This window comes from Chenopodium album, chromosome 2 (assembly GCF_948465745.1).
Source record: "Chenopodium album chromosome 2, dcCheAlbu1.1, whole genome shotgun sequence".
NCBI classification, from domain to species: domain Eukaryota; kingdom Viridiplantae; phylum Streptophyta; class Magnoliopsida; order Caryophyllales; family Amaranthaceae; genus Chenopodium; species Chenopodium album.
The window spans coordinates 7,434,068-7,452,958 of record NC_137835.1 but is presented as its reverse complement, the minus strand read 5'-3'; the positions used below and the strand labels follow the sequence as shown (position 1 = coordinate 7,452,958).

General features: G+C 35.3%; 1 protein-coding gene across 1 annotated transcript; it reads left to right on the top strand.

Moving 5' to 3' along the window:
- Positions 1–1,497: 1,497 nt before the first annotated feature.
- LOC145594933 (protein NRT1/ PTR FAMILY 6.3-like) lies at positions 1,498–7,221 on the top strand. The gene is made up of 5 exons (XM_081651287.1): positions 1,498–1,716; positions 1,859–2,036; positions 2,399–2,438; positions 3,045–3,610; positions 6,041–7,221. Exons 1-5 carry the CDS (start codon positions 1,599–1,601, stop codon positions 6,918–6,920), a joined length of 1,782 nt encoding a protein of 593 aa, XP_081507413.1. The 5' UTR covers positions 1,498–1,598; the 3' UTR covers positions 6,921–7,221.
- The last annotated feature ends 11,670 nt before the right edge of the window (positions 7,222–18,891 follow it).

Here is an 18,891-nt window from a genome sequence, read left to right as displayed (position 1 = left end):
AGAAAGAAAAAAAAAAAAATCATGTTCTATATTTCTAATTAATTAAATCCGAGGTTTGTGGTGGGAAATTCGTATAGAGCTAGGTGCTCCATAGGCTTTTGACATATGTTGAGCTGTGAAGGTCCTTGATGATGAGCAACTCAGACAATTGAGCTTGTATGATTTGTTATATCCAAGAATCCTTGACGTACGCAATGGCTTCTTTAATTTATTTGCAAACAAATATATATATAAAGTTGTAGTTTTTTTTTTCCACTGTTTATTCCTTTCATTCAACGTAATCCATTACACTAGTATATGTTATTATATGAACCAATGCTCATTTATAATAAGTTTTTTTTTATATATATATATATGAACCAATGCAAACAAATATATATATAAACAAATACTTTTTTTTTTTATATAAAAGAGATTATTCATAGAGCTAATGAATGAAATAAGTTCATCAATTTACAATGAAAACAAATTGTTATTAGTATATAATACTACCTGCTACCTCTTTTACAGGTTATGTGCAACGATTTGACATAAAGCAGAGAGGGAAATTGTCTAATTGTTGCACATAACGTGTAACGGAGGTAGTAATAAGACTTTTCGATACCATCCAAAAGGAAGAAAAAAAAAGTTTTCAGAATTTATGTGGGAAGGCTATAGGAAGCTTGTGTTATGATTTGGTGAAAATGAAGTAAAGGAAAAGGTAGATTAAGCTAATTGTATACGAAATGAACACATATAGGTTAACCTACGTTGTATGAAGTTTCCGAAAATAGCCCTAGATGACTACTGAGTAGTGAACAAAAAAACGGAAATAAAAACATGCATGCAATGCAATTAGTACTAGGCATGATGATAAAATGAAGCACCATGAACGGTGGCAGATGCCCAAAATCAATATGACTACTTTTAAACAGCCTTTTTCTGACTTTTCCTGGTGCATTGGACCCAACATTGGAGGAGATTTCCAAAAGTAACAAACACTTTTCCAACACTAGTGGAAACCTAACTTTCTTTGGTACTTGTATATTATTACTAGAAATGATTTACTACCTCCGTTATAAGTTATGTGCAACGATTAGACATTTTCCCTCTCTGCTTTATGTCAAATCATTGCACATAATCTATAACAGAGGTAGTAATTAAAATTTGTTGTGTGCAATACCAGTATTGTTAATTTTACAATCTTTTAAAACCATGGTATGTACTATGTAGGGTGTAGCAATAATATAATTATCCTTCCCCAATAACAACCCTCCTCTGTCTCTGTTTCTGTTAAGGTCCACTCTTGATTCTCGGCCGTAAATTATGTAAACGAATGGACCATTAAAGTAAGATGCAGTCACGTAATACAGTTAGTATATTCTATAACAAATAAAAAGTGGGTCCTATTATGTATCACAACACGTAGGATACAATTTTAGGAGAGTCTTCCCTAAGCCACTGCTATAAAAGGGGTTGGATTCCTCTTTAACGTGAATATATCACATTTCCCTTGTTTCTCTTTTCCTATTACCTTACTACTTTCATTTCTTATTTTCTTCTCCTCATAACAAGAATATAGCTCAAACAACAAAGTGCAACTCACTTCCAAAATAATAATGGCTCTTCCCGTAACTGATGATTTTGGAAAAACTCTTAGTGATGCCTGGGACTACAAAGGTCTTCCTGCTAACCGCAGTAAGACTGGCGGTTGGATTCCCTCCGCCATGATTTTAGGTCGCCATTTCTTATCCTTATATATATATTTCATTCTCTCGCTTAAGTTTGTCTGTTTGTTTTCAAGAAAGAAGATACTCGTTATATAATTGTCACATTATTTGAAAACACATCTAATTTAGATTTGTTTTTTGTGGACTAGGTGTGGAGACATGTGAGAGGTTGATAACACTAGGGATCGCATTTAACTTGGTAACATACTTAACCGGGGTAATGCATTTAGGGAATGCTACCTCGGCTAACACGGTCACCAACTTCCTCGGTACCTCCTTCATGCTCTGCCTCCTTGGTGGTTTCATTGCTGACACCTTTCTTGGCCGGTTTGTTTCTCCCTCTTCCAACGTTTCTTTTGAATTTTAGTACCTGTAAAAAAAAAAAAGTTACGTATACAGTAACTCTAAGCCCTCCCAATAGCTAAACAAATTGCATTTAAAAAACTTTTTATAAAAAGCGTGGTCTATATTCTCCATGATAAAAATTCAAAAAAACGTAATATTTGTTTTTTTTTTAAAAAAACAATAATTAATTAACATGATTCATGAGCTATCCCTAAAATTGTTGGTCACTAGCCCTCCAAAAAGTAGCATTTATATAAAATCGCAAATTGTTTTTTGATATTGATTGCTTAATTATAGTATTCTGAATTTCTGATTCCTTTTATTCTTGGATTTTTGTTTAACAGGTACTTAACCATTGCTATCTTCGCCACGGTCCAAGCATTGGTAATTAATTAAGATCACAATCTTCTTTTAACATCCTTCTTTATGAAATAGGCCGGTTTAGAGCCTTTTTCATTTAACTTATTTTCACTCATGCATGTAAGAAAAAATAAGTTCAAGAAAATAATTTATGATAAGACTTACCAAAGTTCAAATTACATACAACTAATATAAATTTTAATTATTTGAATTAGGTAAATTTAGATAAGATAAGAAAAGGTTAAATGAAATTAGATGAATAAAATACGCTCTAAAAAGATTCCCTTTTCCCCAATACTATCAATTGAATCTATTAATATGGACCATGCGTCTAAATAAAGACTTCCTATTTAAAAAGCTCACGAATGTTACATATTGAATCAACTCCTTTATTGGAAAGTGAAATTTACCATTCAATCATAGGGATGAATCTGATGATGATTTTAGTAATAATACTATATTTGCAAAATAAATTAATAATGCACAGAATATTTCAATTGGCCAATACATAACTTTTGATCTATCATAACTTTAACATAAACAGTTTGTATATATATATATATTAGAAATGACCCTAATAATAATTATGTATTGCTTGAAACTGAAAGTATGTATATGTTGATTGTGTAGGGTGTGACAATATTAACCATATCAACTATAATTCCGAATTTGCGTCCACCCCCATGCCCGGAGAACTCCTCAACGTGTATTAAAGCCAACGGGACGCAACTTGGTGTTCTCCACCTAGCACTCTACTTGACAGCCTTAGGAACAGGCGGTCTAAAATCGAGTGTATCAGGGTTCGGATCAGATCAATTCGATGACAAGGACAAGGATGAAAGAAGTATGATGACAAAATTCTTTAATTGGTTCTATTTCATAGTAAGCTTTGGGTCACTAGCAGCAGTTACAGTGTTGGTCTACATTGAAGATAATTTGGGAAGGCAGTGGGGTTATGGAATTTGCGCTTGTGCTGTAGTGGTTTGCCTAATAGTGTTTCTTTTGGGAACTAAACAATACCGTTTTAAGAAGCTTGCTGGTAGCCCGCTCTCTCAAGTAGGCGCAGTGGTTGTCGCCGCATGGAGAAAGAGAAAGGTTGAACTGCCTGCTGACTCTTCTCAACTCTTTACCGTTGATGAAATTGCACAAACTAGTGTTAAATCTAAGCAAAAACTTCCTCACAGCAAGCAATTCAGGTCTGTTTTCATACTCTTGTCCTTTTTTTTTCGTTTAGGTTACAAATATTTAGTCATCTGAAATTAAGTTAGATTCGTCTTTTTAAATACCAATCATCTTTACTCTTATTATTGCATGTTTAGTGAAACTTATTAGGCTGCATTATTGGAATGTTTTGTAATTATCTGCCGATTAGGTGCACTTCTCATATTAGTTAAATTGTGTTTTCAGATAGTTTGTCCTGCGTACAAAACTTCTTACAAATATCTAAAAAATCAGTAGAAAAACTACTACTCCGTATTATATTTTGAGCCAATTAGTTATTAAAAATAATAAATTAGGAACGTTATAGACCATGGTTGGGCAGGGAATCAGGGATGGTTACTGATTAATTAGCTGGCAATAAGTGGCAAGTAGTGATACATCATACATCCTAGTATGATATATTGTGTATATATGGACCATATATATTTTTATATATTCATCCAACAGAGACAAACTATCATTATTATGTATTTGTTTTGCTAATTTAAGAAGAGTACTAAAACATTAACATCAGCCACTAGGATTATCATGTTAAGTGAATGATAGTCCCTCATTTTGTTAGCTCTTATCTGGATTAACTATTTCAATTATTTTAGTTAGGCAAGGGTTTTAGTATTACACATACTGATAAACAAAATAAATTTACATGAAATGTCGTTGCATGAATTAGCAATATCAATTTGTTCCTCATCGGAACTCACAAATAAATCATAAAGATGTAGCGTCATTGATAATTGTCCGCTAAATACCATTTAAATCACACACTTGTCTTGAATTAGAACAAAGTCCAACCCTACTAAATTATCATAGTACACTTAAACTAAATTTAAACTGCTCGTAGATAGTAATTAAAATGTTTATTCTTGTAGTGAAACAACTACGTAATTACGTATTAGATAGAACACAAATTTAAAAAAAATAATAATAATAAAAAACAAAAAAACAAAAACAAAATGTCATTATTATTATTTTCAATATTAGAAGTGAGCCATGTGATGTTAAGGACTGAAATACTAAATGCATGAATCAAATTAAAGGTAACTAGGTAAGAAACAGAGAGGCTGCACATCCCAATCTGAGTGTGACCACCTAAAAATTAAGTTTGGCTGTTGTGACCACATAACATAAATTTGTATTTGTCTGCTTTTATTAACTTTTAACCTAATAATGTCAAGACAAGTTTTGGAAAAATGTTACTAGTGTTGTAAAGATTCAGATCAGATTCTTTGGCATAAAATTCAACAAACCACTACTTTTCTAACTTTTTTGGCTGCCACTTAGATATTTCCATACACCACATCCATCAATTATGATCAAACACTCCGAGATTCTTTCCTATGATTCTATAAAGTTGGTCAAACTTAACTTTTGTCTTTTGAAGATTTTAATGGTATTCAATGGCTCTGTTTGCACAAATATGTTTAGAAGCAGTGATTTTGATTTTGATTTTGTTAACTACTTTTCTCACATACTTTATACTTTTGCTACTACAATTGATTAGTTCATTTTATAGTCACGCTATTAAAGCCATAAGCTAGATTTAATTTTCGGCGTAAAAACACATTTTTAGTTAGACTGTCCAAACTCATACTTTATTAGACCTAACCGGGATAGATATAGTAGACCAATATGTTAAGATCAACTCTAGAGTATTTTACTCGCAGGAAGGTGTTGAATTTGGAATAATATGTCAGTCACGAGCAAGCACGTAAGTAGAGTGGCATGTCACCCGCAAAACACAGTGCACGTTTACAAAGATGAGGGAGGGGCTTGGTTGTTTTATTCAATGTCAATACGAGAGAAATGACCTCCCCCAGTTATATAAACAAACAGATCAATACAAGAAAGAGAGAGTGTGACATATTTCTCTTAGCTGTGCTCTATGCTAGCGTACACACCGCCCACTCTCAAACTCTTTGAATATTCATTTCTTCACTTGGAATCTACTCTTTTGATTTTCGCAAATTGCCCCTCATTAATAATGTTAATTAAATACTAATACTCGTAATAATTTAGTCGTCGATACTGCACAGTTTGCTAGCTAGATTCATTGGATCCCCTTTTTTCAAAGTATTTGTCCCTCAAGTAACCAACACTATAGATGATCCCAGCAATTTATTTTTTTCTACATACGGCAATAAGTTTAATTAATTTAAATAATCTTGTTCACCTAATTATAATCTAATTCGTTGAATTAATTTTGTTTTCTGCTGCATATGATTTGGTATGCCAATCCTATAACAGTACTATCTACTATGATCCACCTAGCTATCCCTAATTCATAGACTATCATCTATTATTGTCTCAACTTGTTATTTCATGTGTTTGACCTAGATATTTATTAATATATTTGGTTTATAAAATAACTGAAGAACTAACGTTTATAATTCTTGATCAATATATAGGTTTTTGGACAGGGCTGCCATAAAGACAGCTGAAATGGGCGAAGACTTGGCCACCGTAAGCAAATGGGACTTAATGACACTGACCGATGTGGAAGAGGTGAAAATGCTCGTAAGAATGCTTCCAATTTGGGCTACAACAATAGAGTTTTGGACTGTTCATGCTCAAATGACTACATTCTCTGTGTCACAAGCAGTGACTATGGACCGTCACATTGGTTCTAAATTCCAAATCCCACCAGCCTCAATGACGGCCTTCCTCATTGCTAGTATTCTCCTTACAGTCCCTATTTACGACCGTATTGTGGCTCCTATTGCAGCTCGGTTGTTCAAAAACCCACAAGGCCTCTCACCCCTTCGCCGTGTTGGTGTTGGCCTATTTTTTGCCACAGTCGCGATGGGGGTGGCTGCCCTCACTGAGATCAAAAGGTTGCACGTGGCCAAGTCCCATGGATTAGAGCATGATGCAAACGCGATTGTACCAATATCCGTATTCTGGCTGATTCCACAGTTTATATTAACTGGTGCTGGAGAAGCCATGATATATGCAGGACAGCTAGATTTTTTCCTAAGAGAATGTCCAAAGGGAATGAAGACTATAAGCACAGGGTTGTTTTTAAGCACACTAGCCCTAGGGTTTTTCTTAAGCACGGTGGTGGTTTCGTTAGTGAACTCAGTAACTGCCCACACTACGCCTTGGTTGGCGGACAACCTCAACGAAGGGCGGCTATACAACTTCTATTGGTTGTTGGCAATCATAAGTTTGGTGAATTTTGTATTATTCTTGTTCTGTGCAAAGTGGTATGTGTACAAGGAGAAATGGCTGGCTGCTGAGGGATTTGAAATAGAGATGGACGAGACACCAGGCCCATCCTGTCACTGAGGCCCATAAGACAGAACAAGTACAATCTTTTGCATGTACGTGCGTGTTTTTTTGTAACTATTATATTGTCTTTGAAAAGATCATAAGTAATTCCTCCGTCGTCAAGAATTCATAAGATAGAAACAAGCAAGAAATGGAGGTGTAACATATTACATATATATATACTCCATAAGTAGGATGACTTAATTTTGTCAACGGCCGAAACGCATATGGCTACAACCGGGTCGTAAGAACGGTTTGAATAAGGGGCCTTCTTGTATCATACACAAATTTTCAATATACATCAACTCCCTTTTCTTTCTCTGCGCCTTATCATCTGCTCATCTTGCAATTGTGTGATTTTCTTTCCTGTTTCTCTATTGTTTTTATTTTTTTTACTTGTAATAATAAAAATGAGCTTAAACTATTAACCTTTACTTGGGCCCTGATGGTAAACTATTGATGGCCCATGCTATCCCACAAGTATCAAAAACACTTATAGGCCCAATCATCCCTCTTAGCAACCCTAATGCATATTGGGCCTGATTTGCTGTGAATGAGTACATTTGTCCAAATGTTTTCTATTATTTTAAGTATGATGTTCTAAATGAAATGAAATTAGAGTGTGTTATCTATTTTGTAATATTTCCCACCAATTACCAACAAAGAAGACAATTAATACCATGCGAAACCCGTCTATTGGGGAAAAAAAAAAAAAAAAACTCACCAGTATACGCAAAGGAGTAGTATTGTTGATAAATGAATCAACATTACAAACCATTCAGGGGACGTTTGGTTCACATAACTAAGGTATATGGTATGGGTTTAGAATGGTTTAAACCCATGCCTTATGTTTGTTTTATGATTTTAAGAGTTTCAAACCCATACCTCAAACCCATTAAGGTATGGGGTTTAGAAACCTTGGGGAGGAGGTGGGTTTGACTCATTCTCATACTTTTAGGTATCAAATAAAAGAAAAAAAAATTGCATTTCATAAGCATACCAAACATATGGTATTAAGAATCAAATTCCAAACCAAACCACTATGATTTCATTCTTGATTCCAACCTCATACTAGTTTGCGAACCAAACACCCCCTCAATGCTTTCTCTCAAAATCTTTTCTTAATCCCTAAGAGCAGTTAGAATTCTCTTTCCCACTCTTTTTCTCACTACTAGAAATCAGCCAAGAGCAGTTAGAATTCTCTTTCCCACTCTTTTTCTCACTACTAGAAAACAGCCAAATAACGACGGAAAAATTCCGTCGGAAACACCCTGATTTCCGTCGGAAATCGTGTTTCCGACGGAATTCTGTCGGAACTAGTTGTCGGAAAACATTTTGTAGGAAAATGGGCTTTTTCCGACGGAAACACTATTCCGACGGAATTCAGTCCGCCGAAAAATATTTTCAGGCCTGAGAAAGTCCGTCGCAAGTTTCCGACGGACTGAGTTCTGTCGGTATGTTGCGACGGAAATTCCGTCAGAAAATTATTTAAAAAAAAAAAAAAAAAACGCCTCCCACCAGCCCACATCACCAGCAACCACCCCACACCACCAAACCCCACTGCACACCGACACCCACAGCAGCCCCTTTCCTACCTTCAAACATCACCACCAACACCTACAACAGCCCCTTTCCCACCATCAAACACCACCATCGACACCACCGACACCCACACCAGCCACTAATCCACCTTCAAACACCGCCACCGACACCCACCCTAGCCCCTTCCCACCTTTAAACACCACCACTCCAAAAATAAACCCCAAAAAACACAAAACTTAGCAAAAAAAAAAAAAACCGAAAATAACCCATAATCGAAAATCAACCCAAAAATACGAAAATTGAGACAATAAAATCGAAAAACACCACACAAATAAATCAAAACCAATAGATCTACAAATTTAGCAAGAATTTCATAAAGAAAATTAAAAAAAAAACGATAATTAAACCACAAAAATTAAAGGGAATATATAATTGTAGGGAATAATTTCAAGCGTTAACCCCTAGCTTGAACCCCACTGTGATCATACACTAAAGTACGGTGGCGTCCAAAAGGGAAGAAGATAGAGCAAAAGAGTCGCCAACAAGTTTTTTAAGGAACTTGTAAACCATTCACGAGGTGAAGGTTACACCCCTTAACGATCCAAGAGATCGTCAACTCCATAAGATCTAGAACCAAATAAGGGTTCGGGGATGAAGGTACAAATTCAACCTAAAAGAGATTGAATCTGCCCTGATAATAGGCCTCTACTTTATTCTGGTCGTATTCATGTGCGCTTTCTGATTAACATGCAATCAATAGGATTAACCCTAAACCTGTTTATCTATGTTGGTTGAATATAATGCACAAATAAACTATTATTGGCGATCACTTGAATTATAATTATAATTAACCCTAAACAAGATTATTAAATATCTTATTAAGCGTGATTACAAGTACCAATTTCCCTTTAAACATGCATAAAAGGCGTGATCAAGCAATAACAATAAATAATATATCAAGCAACATAATAAATAATCAATATCATGAATAATAATTACAATAATCATAATAATAATAATATCATCAAAATAATAATAATAATAATATTATAACAATTATAATCATAATCATAATCATGTTAAAGCATAATAAAAAATAGTAAGATCCTAGGCATGATACTAACAAGATTAATAACAAACCCTAGCATGTCACTAAGCAATAAAAATCAAATCTTTAGCCCTAACATGATACTAACAATCATAAATATTAGGAAGAACATAGGAAGCATCGCAACAATCATATTTAATATTTGAATTACCCTAGACATGATACTAGGAATATCATAACAACAATGTAAACATGATTTCTACATCATAATATCAATAAAAATCATTAAAGTACTTACTTTGATGCCTCGTACCTCTTTCTAATAGCAAAATACACACGTTAGTAACTTCAAGGAAAATAATAAACAAACAATTAAACTAAATAATAATTGAAATAGAGATTTGGGACCAAACCCTCAGAAATTAAACCTTTCACGTCTAGGGCGAAGGCAACTTCGAATATGGCTAGGTGTTTCTAGATCTTGTGAATGCGAAATTTTGTATGTAAAAATCAAAGTTTAGAATTAAGAGAAAAAGGAGAGATGAAAGAATTAGAAAATTGATTGTAGATTAATGTAGATCATTCAAAACAGAGTTTTTAATACGTTATTTATAGAGAAAATCAGCCAAAAAGATAAAATAAACAAAACAGAGTCTGACGCACAAAAAACAAAGCTGGCGCAAGCCCTGGCTAACTGGCGCCAGGCACCAACACTGGCGCCAGGCGCCAATGGCTAGCGCCAGGTACCAGACCTGGTTCCAGGCGCCAAAGCTTGGGGTCAGGCGCCAAGCCTATTTTCAACGCGTTTTCGAAAATCAGATAAGTTTGTCGTACTGGAGGATAAAATCATATAATTTCCTCGAAAATGCTATTTGATTTTGATTAAAACTCTGAAAAGTCAAAAGCCAATTTATCAATGCTAATTGAATTAGGAATGAAAATAACCTTCTAGAAGATTCTAGAAGACTAAAACCATTCCTAATTGCATTAGGAATGATAAATCATATTAGGCCCTCCCCAAGATCATTGGGCCGCACATAAAGCTCAAACCGGGCCCAATTTAGTAAATTGGCCATAACTTCCTCAATATTCATCGGAATTGGGCTTATAATATATCGTTGGAAAGGTCTTTGCAAGCCCCATCCAACTACACTACTATTGGACCCATATCATGGACCAACCAAACTGGATTGGCTGTTTTCTTAAAATAAGTTTTCAAAAACAGAGAAAAGAGAAAAGAAAATTAAAACTATCCGCAACACTAGACTTTCCACACTTTCACTTCATTCGATTATGATTCGATGTGAAAGGTACTCATCACTGGGTTTGGTTTTGGGGAGACACAAATGGGTGTCTACAATAATTATAAAATCATCTAATAAAATTTATAAATTAACATTACATGCAATTTCATAAAAAAATAACTAGATCTATGCGCATGTACGTGGTCGTCGTTCTTGTTTTGGTCGCCGTTGTTCTTGTGGTCGCCGGTGTTGTTGTGGTCGCCGGTATTGTTGTAGTCTTCGTTGTTGTTGCTTGGTGTTTATGGTGTTGTTGTTGGTGGTGGTGGTAGGGGGTGAAAGAGGAGAGGAAAGGAGGAGGAAAGAGAAGCCCGGATGGAGTCACGGAGGGGATGAGGAGAGAGAAAGAGAAGGTTAAGGAGAGAGAAAGAAGAGGAAAGAGAGGAAAAGAGGAGAGTTAAGGAGATAGAAAGAAGAGGAAAGAGAGGAAAGGAGGAGAGAAGGAGCGGACGGAGGAGAGAAAAAGAGAAGAACGGAAAGGAGGGGGGATGAGGAGAGAGAAAGAGAGGAAAGAGAAGTGAGGGAAAAAGAAAAGGGGCGAATAGAAAGGATTAGGGTTAGGCAGTACATTTATATTTTTTTCCTTTTTTTTAATTACATGTTCCGACGGATTTTTCCGTCGAAAATGACCTTTTGCGACGGAATATTCCGTCGGAACGTCCAATTATTTCGACGGATTTATTTTCCGTCGGAAATTTCCGACGGATTTCCGACAGAATTTTTAAATTCGTCGAAATTATCCGACGGAAAATAAATCCGTCGGAAATATCAATTTTTCCGACGGATTTTCAGGTCCGTCGGAACTGGTCCGTCATTATTTGACCTGATTCTTGTAGTGTCTTTTGCATTCAACATCTTAACCTCTTTTTTATAGTAAGGTTAAACTAGCAGGACACTTAGCTGGCTGGCAACACAGGGAGGGGGTGGTTTACGATAAGGCTCGAACCTCGCATCCCGAGGATGTATGTTGGAAATATTTTGACGAGAATAAGAGAGAAAATGTTGGAAATTGATGTAAAAAGTCATTATTAGTACAAAACAGTGATGACAAGTCAAAGTGGAAAATATTCTCATATAGTACAACCTTAAAATAGAAATGGATCTTTAATTTTGATTTGCTAAAAATGGAATACAAGTCTCTAAAAGGACGTAGAGAATATTTTCTAACACTCGATCAAACAAGTCATATACGCTATTTTTGCTTATTCTGAATTCAATTTTGGTCCCTTGAAAATTAAAATTACACCTAAAACCTTAATGGGATATTTTTCGGCACACAAATCAAAAAATAAATTTTTTGGACCCTTGAAGGTACGCTTTGCACCCAAGTCGTTAGTTTGTTGTATTTTAGCTACTACACAAAGTACATGGTGTTGAGTACATTTAAGCCCTAGTTCATAGTGCTGAGGCCAATTTTGCCTCATAAATTTATTTATTTTTAATAAGTGGGGTTATGCGTGTAGACGTCCAGTGTTAGTTGGATATCTAGTATTTCCTCTATTTCTTTTTAGTTGACACGTTTCTTTAGTCACGTTTGCCAGTGCACGATTTCAACCGTTAATATCTTTAATTATCAATAAGTAAAAATTATACAAAGTAGATATATTGAAAATGTATACCGTGATAAATCTAACAAGACCTCACATGATTATATTTTTCATCACATATAAATCACAAAACATGGTCAAAAGAAAGTGTGTGAATAGTGCTAAAGTCAAAACGTGTCAACTAATAGAAAAATGGAGGGAGGTAGTATTTCGTAAAAAAAAATAAAAATAAAACAAGAATAAATAAAATCTTATATATAATTTAAGATTTGTTTTTACAACTTTCATTCACAACACTCCAAATTCCCATTCTTGCAATTTTAGCCCTTCTATTTTTATTTTTATTTTATTTTTATTTTTTTGTGAAAAGAAATAACCAATAACCGCCAATTTTTACTCATAACTACCCATGTCACTCAATTAAAATATAACCCTCTATTTTTTCTTTAAACCCCCCCCCCAATAGCCACCCTTGAATAACTATCACTTCTACCATTTTTTTTCTCTTAAATATGTATACTACATATATTCCGTGCATGAACACGGGTACACTCTAGTAAATGTAAAACAACTAGTATTCAATCCATTCAGGCGAGGGTAAGAGTTTAAATTTAGTTTTATTATATCTAAAGTCAATTACCAATAATTACGTACCATGACCAAATAATGCCATTATAACCACAAACTTTTTTTTTTAGCAAATAATAAAGTTTCTCATCCAATAAATAGTGGGGTGAGGGTAGAGCTATTAAAATTTGACCCGATCCGAAATATCGACTTAAACCCGATTATTAACCGGACCATCTGAACCCGAAAAAATTGGTGACCCAAACCCGACCTAAAACCAACTCTAGACTCGAGTTGACCCGAGTATGTAAGACCCGAACCCGAACATGAACTGACCTGGAGATGACTCGACCCGAATGTAACCCGTAAATTATTGACTTGAACCGAAATTGACCCAAACCCGTTTTAACCCGTCAAAACCCGAATTTAAACCGACTTGTTACTAACCTGACCTTAATTCAACCCGAATCGTTCCTAACCTGACCCGAATTTAACCCAACCTGTTACAAACCCGACCCGAAATCAACCCGACTTGTTATTAACCTGTCCCAAATTCAACCCGACTTGTTATTGAACCGACCCGAATTTTACCAGACCTATTACTAACCCAACCAAAAAATTCAACCCGATTTGTTACTAACCCGACTCGAAATCAACACCACTTGTTATTGACCCGACCTAAATTCAACCCAAATTGTTCCTGACCCGATTTCAAATTACCTTAAATGCAATTTAGACCACCTTATTATTGTTGATCAAAGCATTTTGTCTAGGGAGACCAAGTCGGTCCAGGCCAGCAAAAGAAAGGAGCATCATCCTCAAATTTAAGAATTAAATATAGTATATATTTGTTGTATGGTCAAAGGAGATAATTATCTTCCTAAATTATAGACTATAGTTCCATATTATATTGCCATATATATTATAGTCAAAGGAAATAATTAGCTTGATAAAAATGATAATTATCTATTTATAATTAGTTGAACCCGAATATGACCTGACTTAGAAATGACCCGACCTGATTGTAATCTGCAAATTATTGACTTGAACATAACCCGACTTGAATCCGAGAATGACCCAACTTGGAAATGACCCAACCTGATTATAAACCGCAAATTATTGACTTGAACCGAACCCGACTTGAACTCGAGACTGACCCAACTTGAAGAAAATGACCCGACCTGGTTATAACCCGCAAATTATTGACTTAAACCGAACCCGTAACCCGACAAAAACCCGACCCAAACCTGATAAGAAGTATGACCCGACGTTACCCGACTCAAGCATGACCCAACCCAAACCCGACCCACATAGGTTATGGAATTAATCTTAGTTGACCCGACCCGAGTTGACCCGACCCACTCTTACCGACCTAAACCCGACCCGTTTACCCAGATTGACAGCTCTAACCGAAAACTCCAAAATTTCTCAAAAAGTGTGGATATTAGCCTTTAATTTTGGAATTTTTTGACTTTTTTTCATCGGGAAGTAAAAATTGCCGAAATATTGAACATGGTCCCTAATGCCCTCCAGGAATCCAATTGACTGGGTGGAACCATTCAATTTGTCTTTAAACGACTTTACCGGTTTACAACTTGCACTAATTTAATTAACTCAAGCATACTACGAACATTTATGACAGCCTATAATGATCATATATGGTTTCAAACGGAATTATATGACCCCGAGATGTATCCCCTAAAATCTCAAAACCTTTTGACACCGGGCCTTGAAACATCCCAAATTTCTCAAAAAAACATGGATTTCAATTTTGGAATTTTTTGACTTTTTTCGTTCGGAAATAAAATTTGCCGAAATGATTACTATGGTACGTAATACCCACCAGAAGTCCAATAGGGTTGGTGGAACCATTCTATTTGCCTTTAAAAGACCAATTTACTGGTTCACAACTTGCACCGATTTCATTAACTCAAGCCTACCACGAACATTTATGACAACAAATAATGATCATATATGGTTCCAAACGGCATTATATGACCTCGAGATATATATATATTCCCTAGAATTTCAAGACTTTTTTACACTGGGCCCCGAAACCATCAAAATTTCTCAAAATGTGTGGATATTAAATTAAGGCCTGTTCTCATTGACTGAACTCAGCTGAAGTGAACTGAACTGAACTGAACTGAATTGAACTGAAATGAATATTTTATAAGAGAAGGAAATTAGGAGCTGAACTGAACTGAATTGAACTGAGCTCAACTGAATTGAATTGAACTGAACTGAACTGGATTTCAACGGATGAGAACATTAGTCTTCAATCTTGGAATTTTTGACTTTTTTCGCCCGAAAATAAAAATTGCTGAAATGTTTATCATGGTACCTTATACCCCTCCAGGAGTCCAATTGGGTGGGTGAAACCATCCAATTTAATTTTAATCGATCAATTTACCGATTTACAACTTGCACCGATTTCATTAACTTGATCCTACCACGAACATTTATGACAACATATAATGATCATATATGGTTCCAAACGACATTATATGACCCCGAGATACATCCCCTAAAATCTTAATCCTTTTCAACACCGGGTCTTGAAATCTCCAATATTTCTCAAAAAACGTGGATATAAGCCTTCAATTTTGGAATTTTTAAACTTTTTTTCCTCTGGAAATAAAAATTGCCGAAATGTTTACCATGGTCCCTAATACCCTCCGAGAGTCTAATTGGGTGGGTGGAACCATCCAATTTCCTTTTAAACGGCCAATTTACCGGTTTACAACTTGCACCGATTTCATTAACTCATCAAGCCTACCACGAACATTTATGACAACATATAATGATCATTTATGGTTCCAAACGTCATTATATGACCCCGAGATGTATCTTCTAAAATCTCATTTCTATTCGACACTGGGCCTCGAAACCTTCGAAATTTCTCAAAAAGCATGGATATTATTAGCCTTCAAGTTTGGAATTTTTTGACTTTTTTCGCACAGAAATAAAAATTGCCGAAATGTTTACCATGGTCCCTAATACGCCACGGGAGTCCAATTGGGTGGGTGAAACCATCCAATTTGCCTTTAAATGACCAATTTACCGGTTTACAATTTGCACCAATTTCATTAACTCAAGCCTACCACGGACATTTATGACAACAAATAATGATCATATATGGTTCCAAACGACATTATATGACCCCGAGATGTATTCCCTAGAATTTCAAGACTTTTAGACATTGGTCCTCGAAGACTCCAAAATTTCTCAAAAAACGTGGATACTATCCTTCAATTTTTGAATTTTTTTGACTTTTTTTCGCTGATAGGTTGTCGTACATCTGTCAAAAATAAATTTCTAATAAAACCAACTAGCAATGTAGTAGGGTAAGTATGGTCGAATCCACAGAGAGATGGCTATTTAATCTAACCTTTAAAAATTTGGTGATACTAAACTATGTCACGAAATTGGGGTAGAAAAGTAGTCTAAATATAATAGGAATAAAACAATTAATAAAAGACCTAAGGTTATGGTTCACCATGTTTATAGTTCTAAATCTATCAAATGTCAATAACAATTCAATCAATCAATTACCTAGAGTAATTCTTAGGCCTACGGTCGGGTCTTAATTAACGCTCTCAATTCAACATATGTAGTTTGGTCGCTGACATAATCAGAATTGCTAATTGTAGGCAAGCCTCTAAAAGTAAGATATTTAGATTCAAACTTTTATTAACAATAATTAATCAAACAATTGATCAGGTTGCAAGATTAACAATAAAACACTATCAATTAGAGAAATCAAAAATCAAAATACTACCTCCGGTCCAATTTACTCGCAACAAAGGAATATTTTATGTCTCACAAATAATACCCCTTTGTTGTGAATAAATTGGACCGGAGGTAGTATTAAAATTATAAATCAAGATTCATCATATAAACATGGAATCCCAAACCTAAGTAATAAACTACTCTAGCATGAAATAAATAATAAAAACTAAATCTATTAAAAAAAAACATACTTAAAGTAAAGAAATAAAATTACCTTTATAAATTAAAGTAAAAAAATCAAGAACAAAACCATGGAGGAACCCATGGAATTGTCCATGAGAAACTAGAGCTAGAGAGAAAACTAAAAGGAACGTAAAATAAAAAAAGATATAAAAAGCCTAAGGGAAAATAATAATCCCTTGAGTATTTATATTATTCTAAAACTAATCTAAAGATAGATAAATAAAATAAAATCAGAAAAATAGCATTTACATAAGTCGTCTAATGATTGGTCGACGATTTAAAGGAGTCATAGTGTTCGAATCCAACTCCTTTTGATGTATTAGATTCCCTTTAGATGCTTTCTTAAAGTTTAGTTTAAATTTTCTTAGCTTGAGGTCCCATTATTGTGTTACTGCCAGTTCAGTGTTCACTAGGGATTCTCCTTGTAATCAAATTAAAGCTCTTTAGAGGGTGAATGATTAATGAAATCTTAAGCCTTCTACCAAGTGTTGTCTTGTTTTTATGCTTGTTTGTTGTTAGACCTTTATATATATTTTGTCTTACTTGCATAATAGCTTCCCTCCAAACCAACTTGATGCACTAAAAACTCGTGGTTTGGACCCGCTTGTGCCCAGCTTGAAGTATCGGCCGTCACAAGCCCCGACCACTCGCACTCTGTCGCCCAAATAGACGTGAGTGCTCCTCTGATTTAATTTCCTGCTTGTGTTGCTTTGTGCTCACAAGTCCCTCTTCCCCACAAGGCTAGCGTCCCTGCCGCTAAAAGGCTAGAGCGCGCCACGCGTTTTCGGGGTCCAGACTCCCGAACCGTGACACATAGCCAAAGAAGGTTATTGCGACGATTAAAAGCCAAGGCTGCCTGTTGGGCGCTGAAACCAGCATCCGCTGGGTATCCAGCGGGCCAAGCAGAAGTTGCTCGTGGCTGAGAGAGCCGAGCTTCGGGCGTTGGTCGTCGCTGATTCGCATGGTCATCTTTCAGGGATATATCTTGAGTTCTAGAAAGCTTATAAGGATGTGTGACCTATCATCGGAAAGCTCTTCAAGCCTGGTTTCCAATACACTTTGAATAACTTCAATCCAATCTGTAAAACTCAAGTTATGAACAAAAGAGTGAACAAAGGCCTGTTTTGCCACTTTGTAAAACATCGTTTAACTTCGTTTCTAACTCAAAATCAATTCCGAAAAGTGCATAAAGATCATAGTGAATGATATTTTCATTTCTCGTGTATAAAATCCAAAGAGTCAACATCCACGAACATGAGATCTTAGATTAATGAACTCAATTCATTGACTTACATCCAAATATCATGCGAATCAACTCCAAACACTACGAAAGCGTCCAAATGACTAAGAAATTACCTAAAACATTAAGAAAAACACAAACGGAGCGTGATAGAGCACATAAAAAACAACTTATGCATCCATTTGGGACCTAAAAAGCAACAAAAGACATAAAATGCTACTATAAACTAGCATAAACGTGCCTACAAATCCTATATAAATGTGATTCATCATTCGCCTGCAAATAAAAATTGCCGAAATGTTTAACATGATCCCTAATAACCTCCGGGAGTCCAATTGGATAGGTGGAACCATCCAATTTGCCTTTAAACAACCAATTTACCGATTTACAACTCTCACCGATTTCATTAATTCAAGCCTACCACGAACATTTATGACAACATATAATGATCATACGGTTCCAATTAAATGGAATTATATGACCCTGAGAAGTATCCCCTAAAATCTCAAGGCTTTTCGACAATGGGCTTTGAAACCCGAAAAATTTCTCAAAAAGCGTGGATATTAACCTTCAATTTTGGAATTTTTCGAATTTTTTTCGCCCGAAAATAAAAATTACTGAAATGTTTACCGTGATCCTTAATACCCACCGGGATTCCCATTGGGTGGGTGGAACCATCCAACTTGCCTTTAAACGACAAATTTACCGATTTACAACTTGCCTCGATTTCATAAAATCAAGCCTACCACGAAAATTATGACAACATATA

Bases quoted from the DNA above. Each gene is read 5' to 3' on its own strand.
- LOC145594933 (XM_081651287.1), top strand. From the start codon at position 1,599: ATGGCTCTTCCCGTAACTGATGATTTTGGAAAAACTCTTAGTGATGCC. The intron at 1,717-1,858 runs GTCGCCATTTCT...TTTGTGGACTAG, and splicing joins TCCCTCCGCCATGATTTTAG to GTGTGGAGACATGTGAGAGG. The intron at 3,611-6,040 runs GTCTGTTTTCAT...ATCAATATATAG, and splicing joins CCTCACAGCAAGCAATTCAG to GTTTTTGGACAGGGCTGCCA.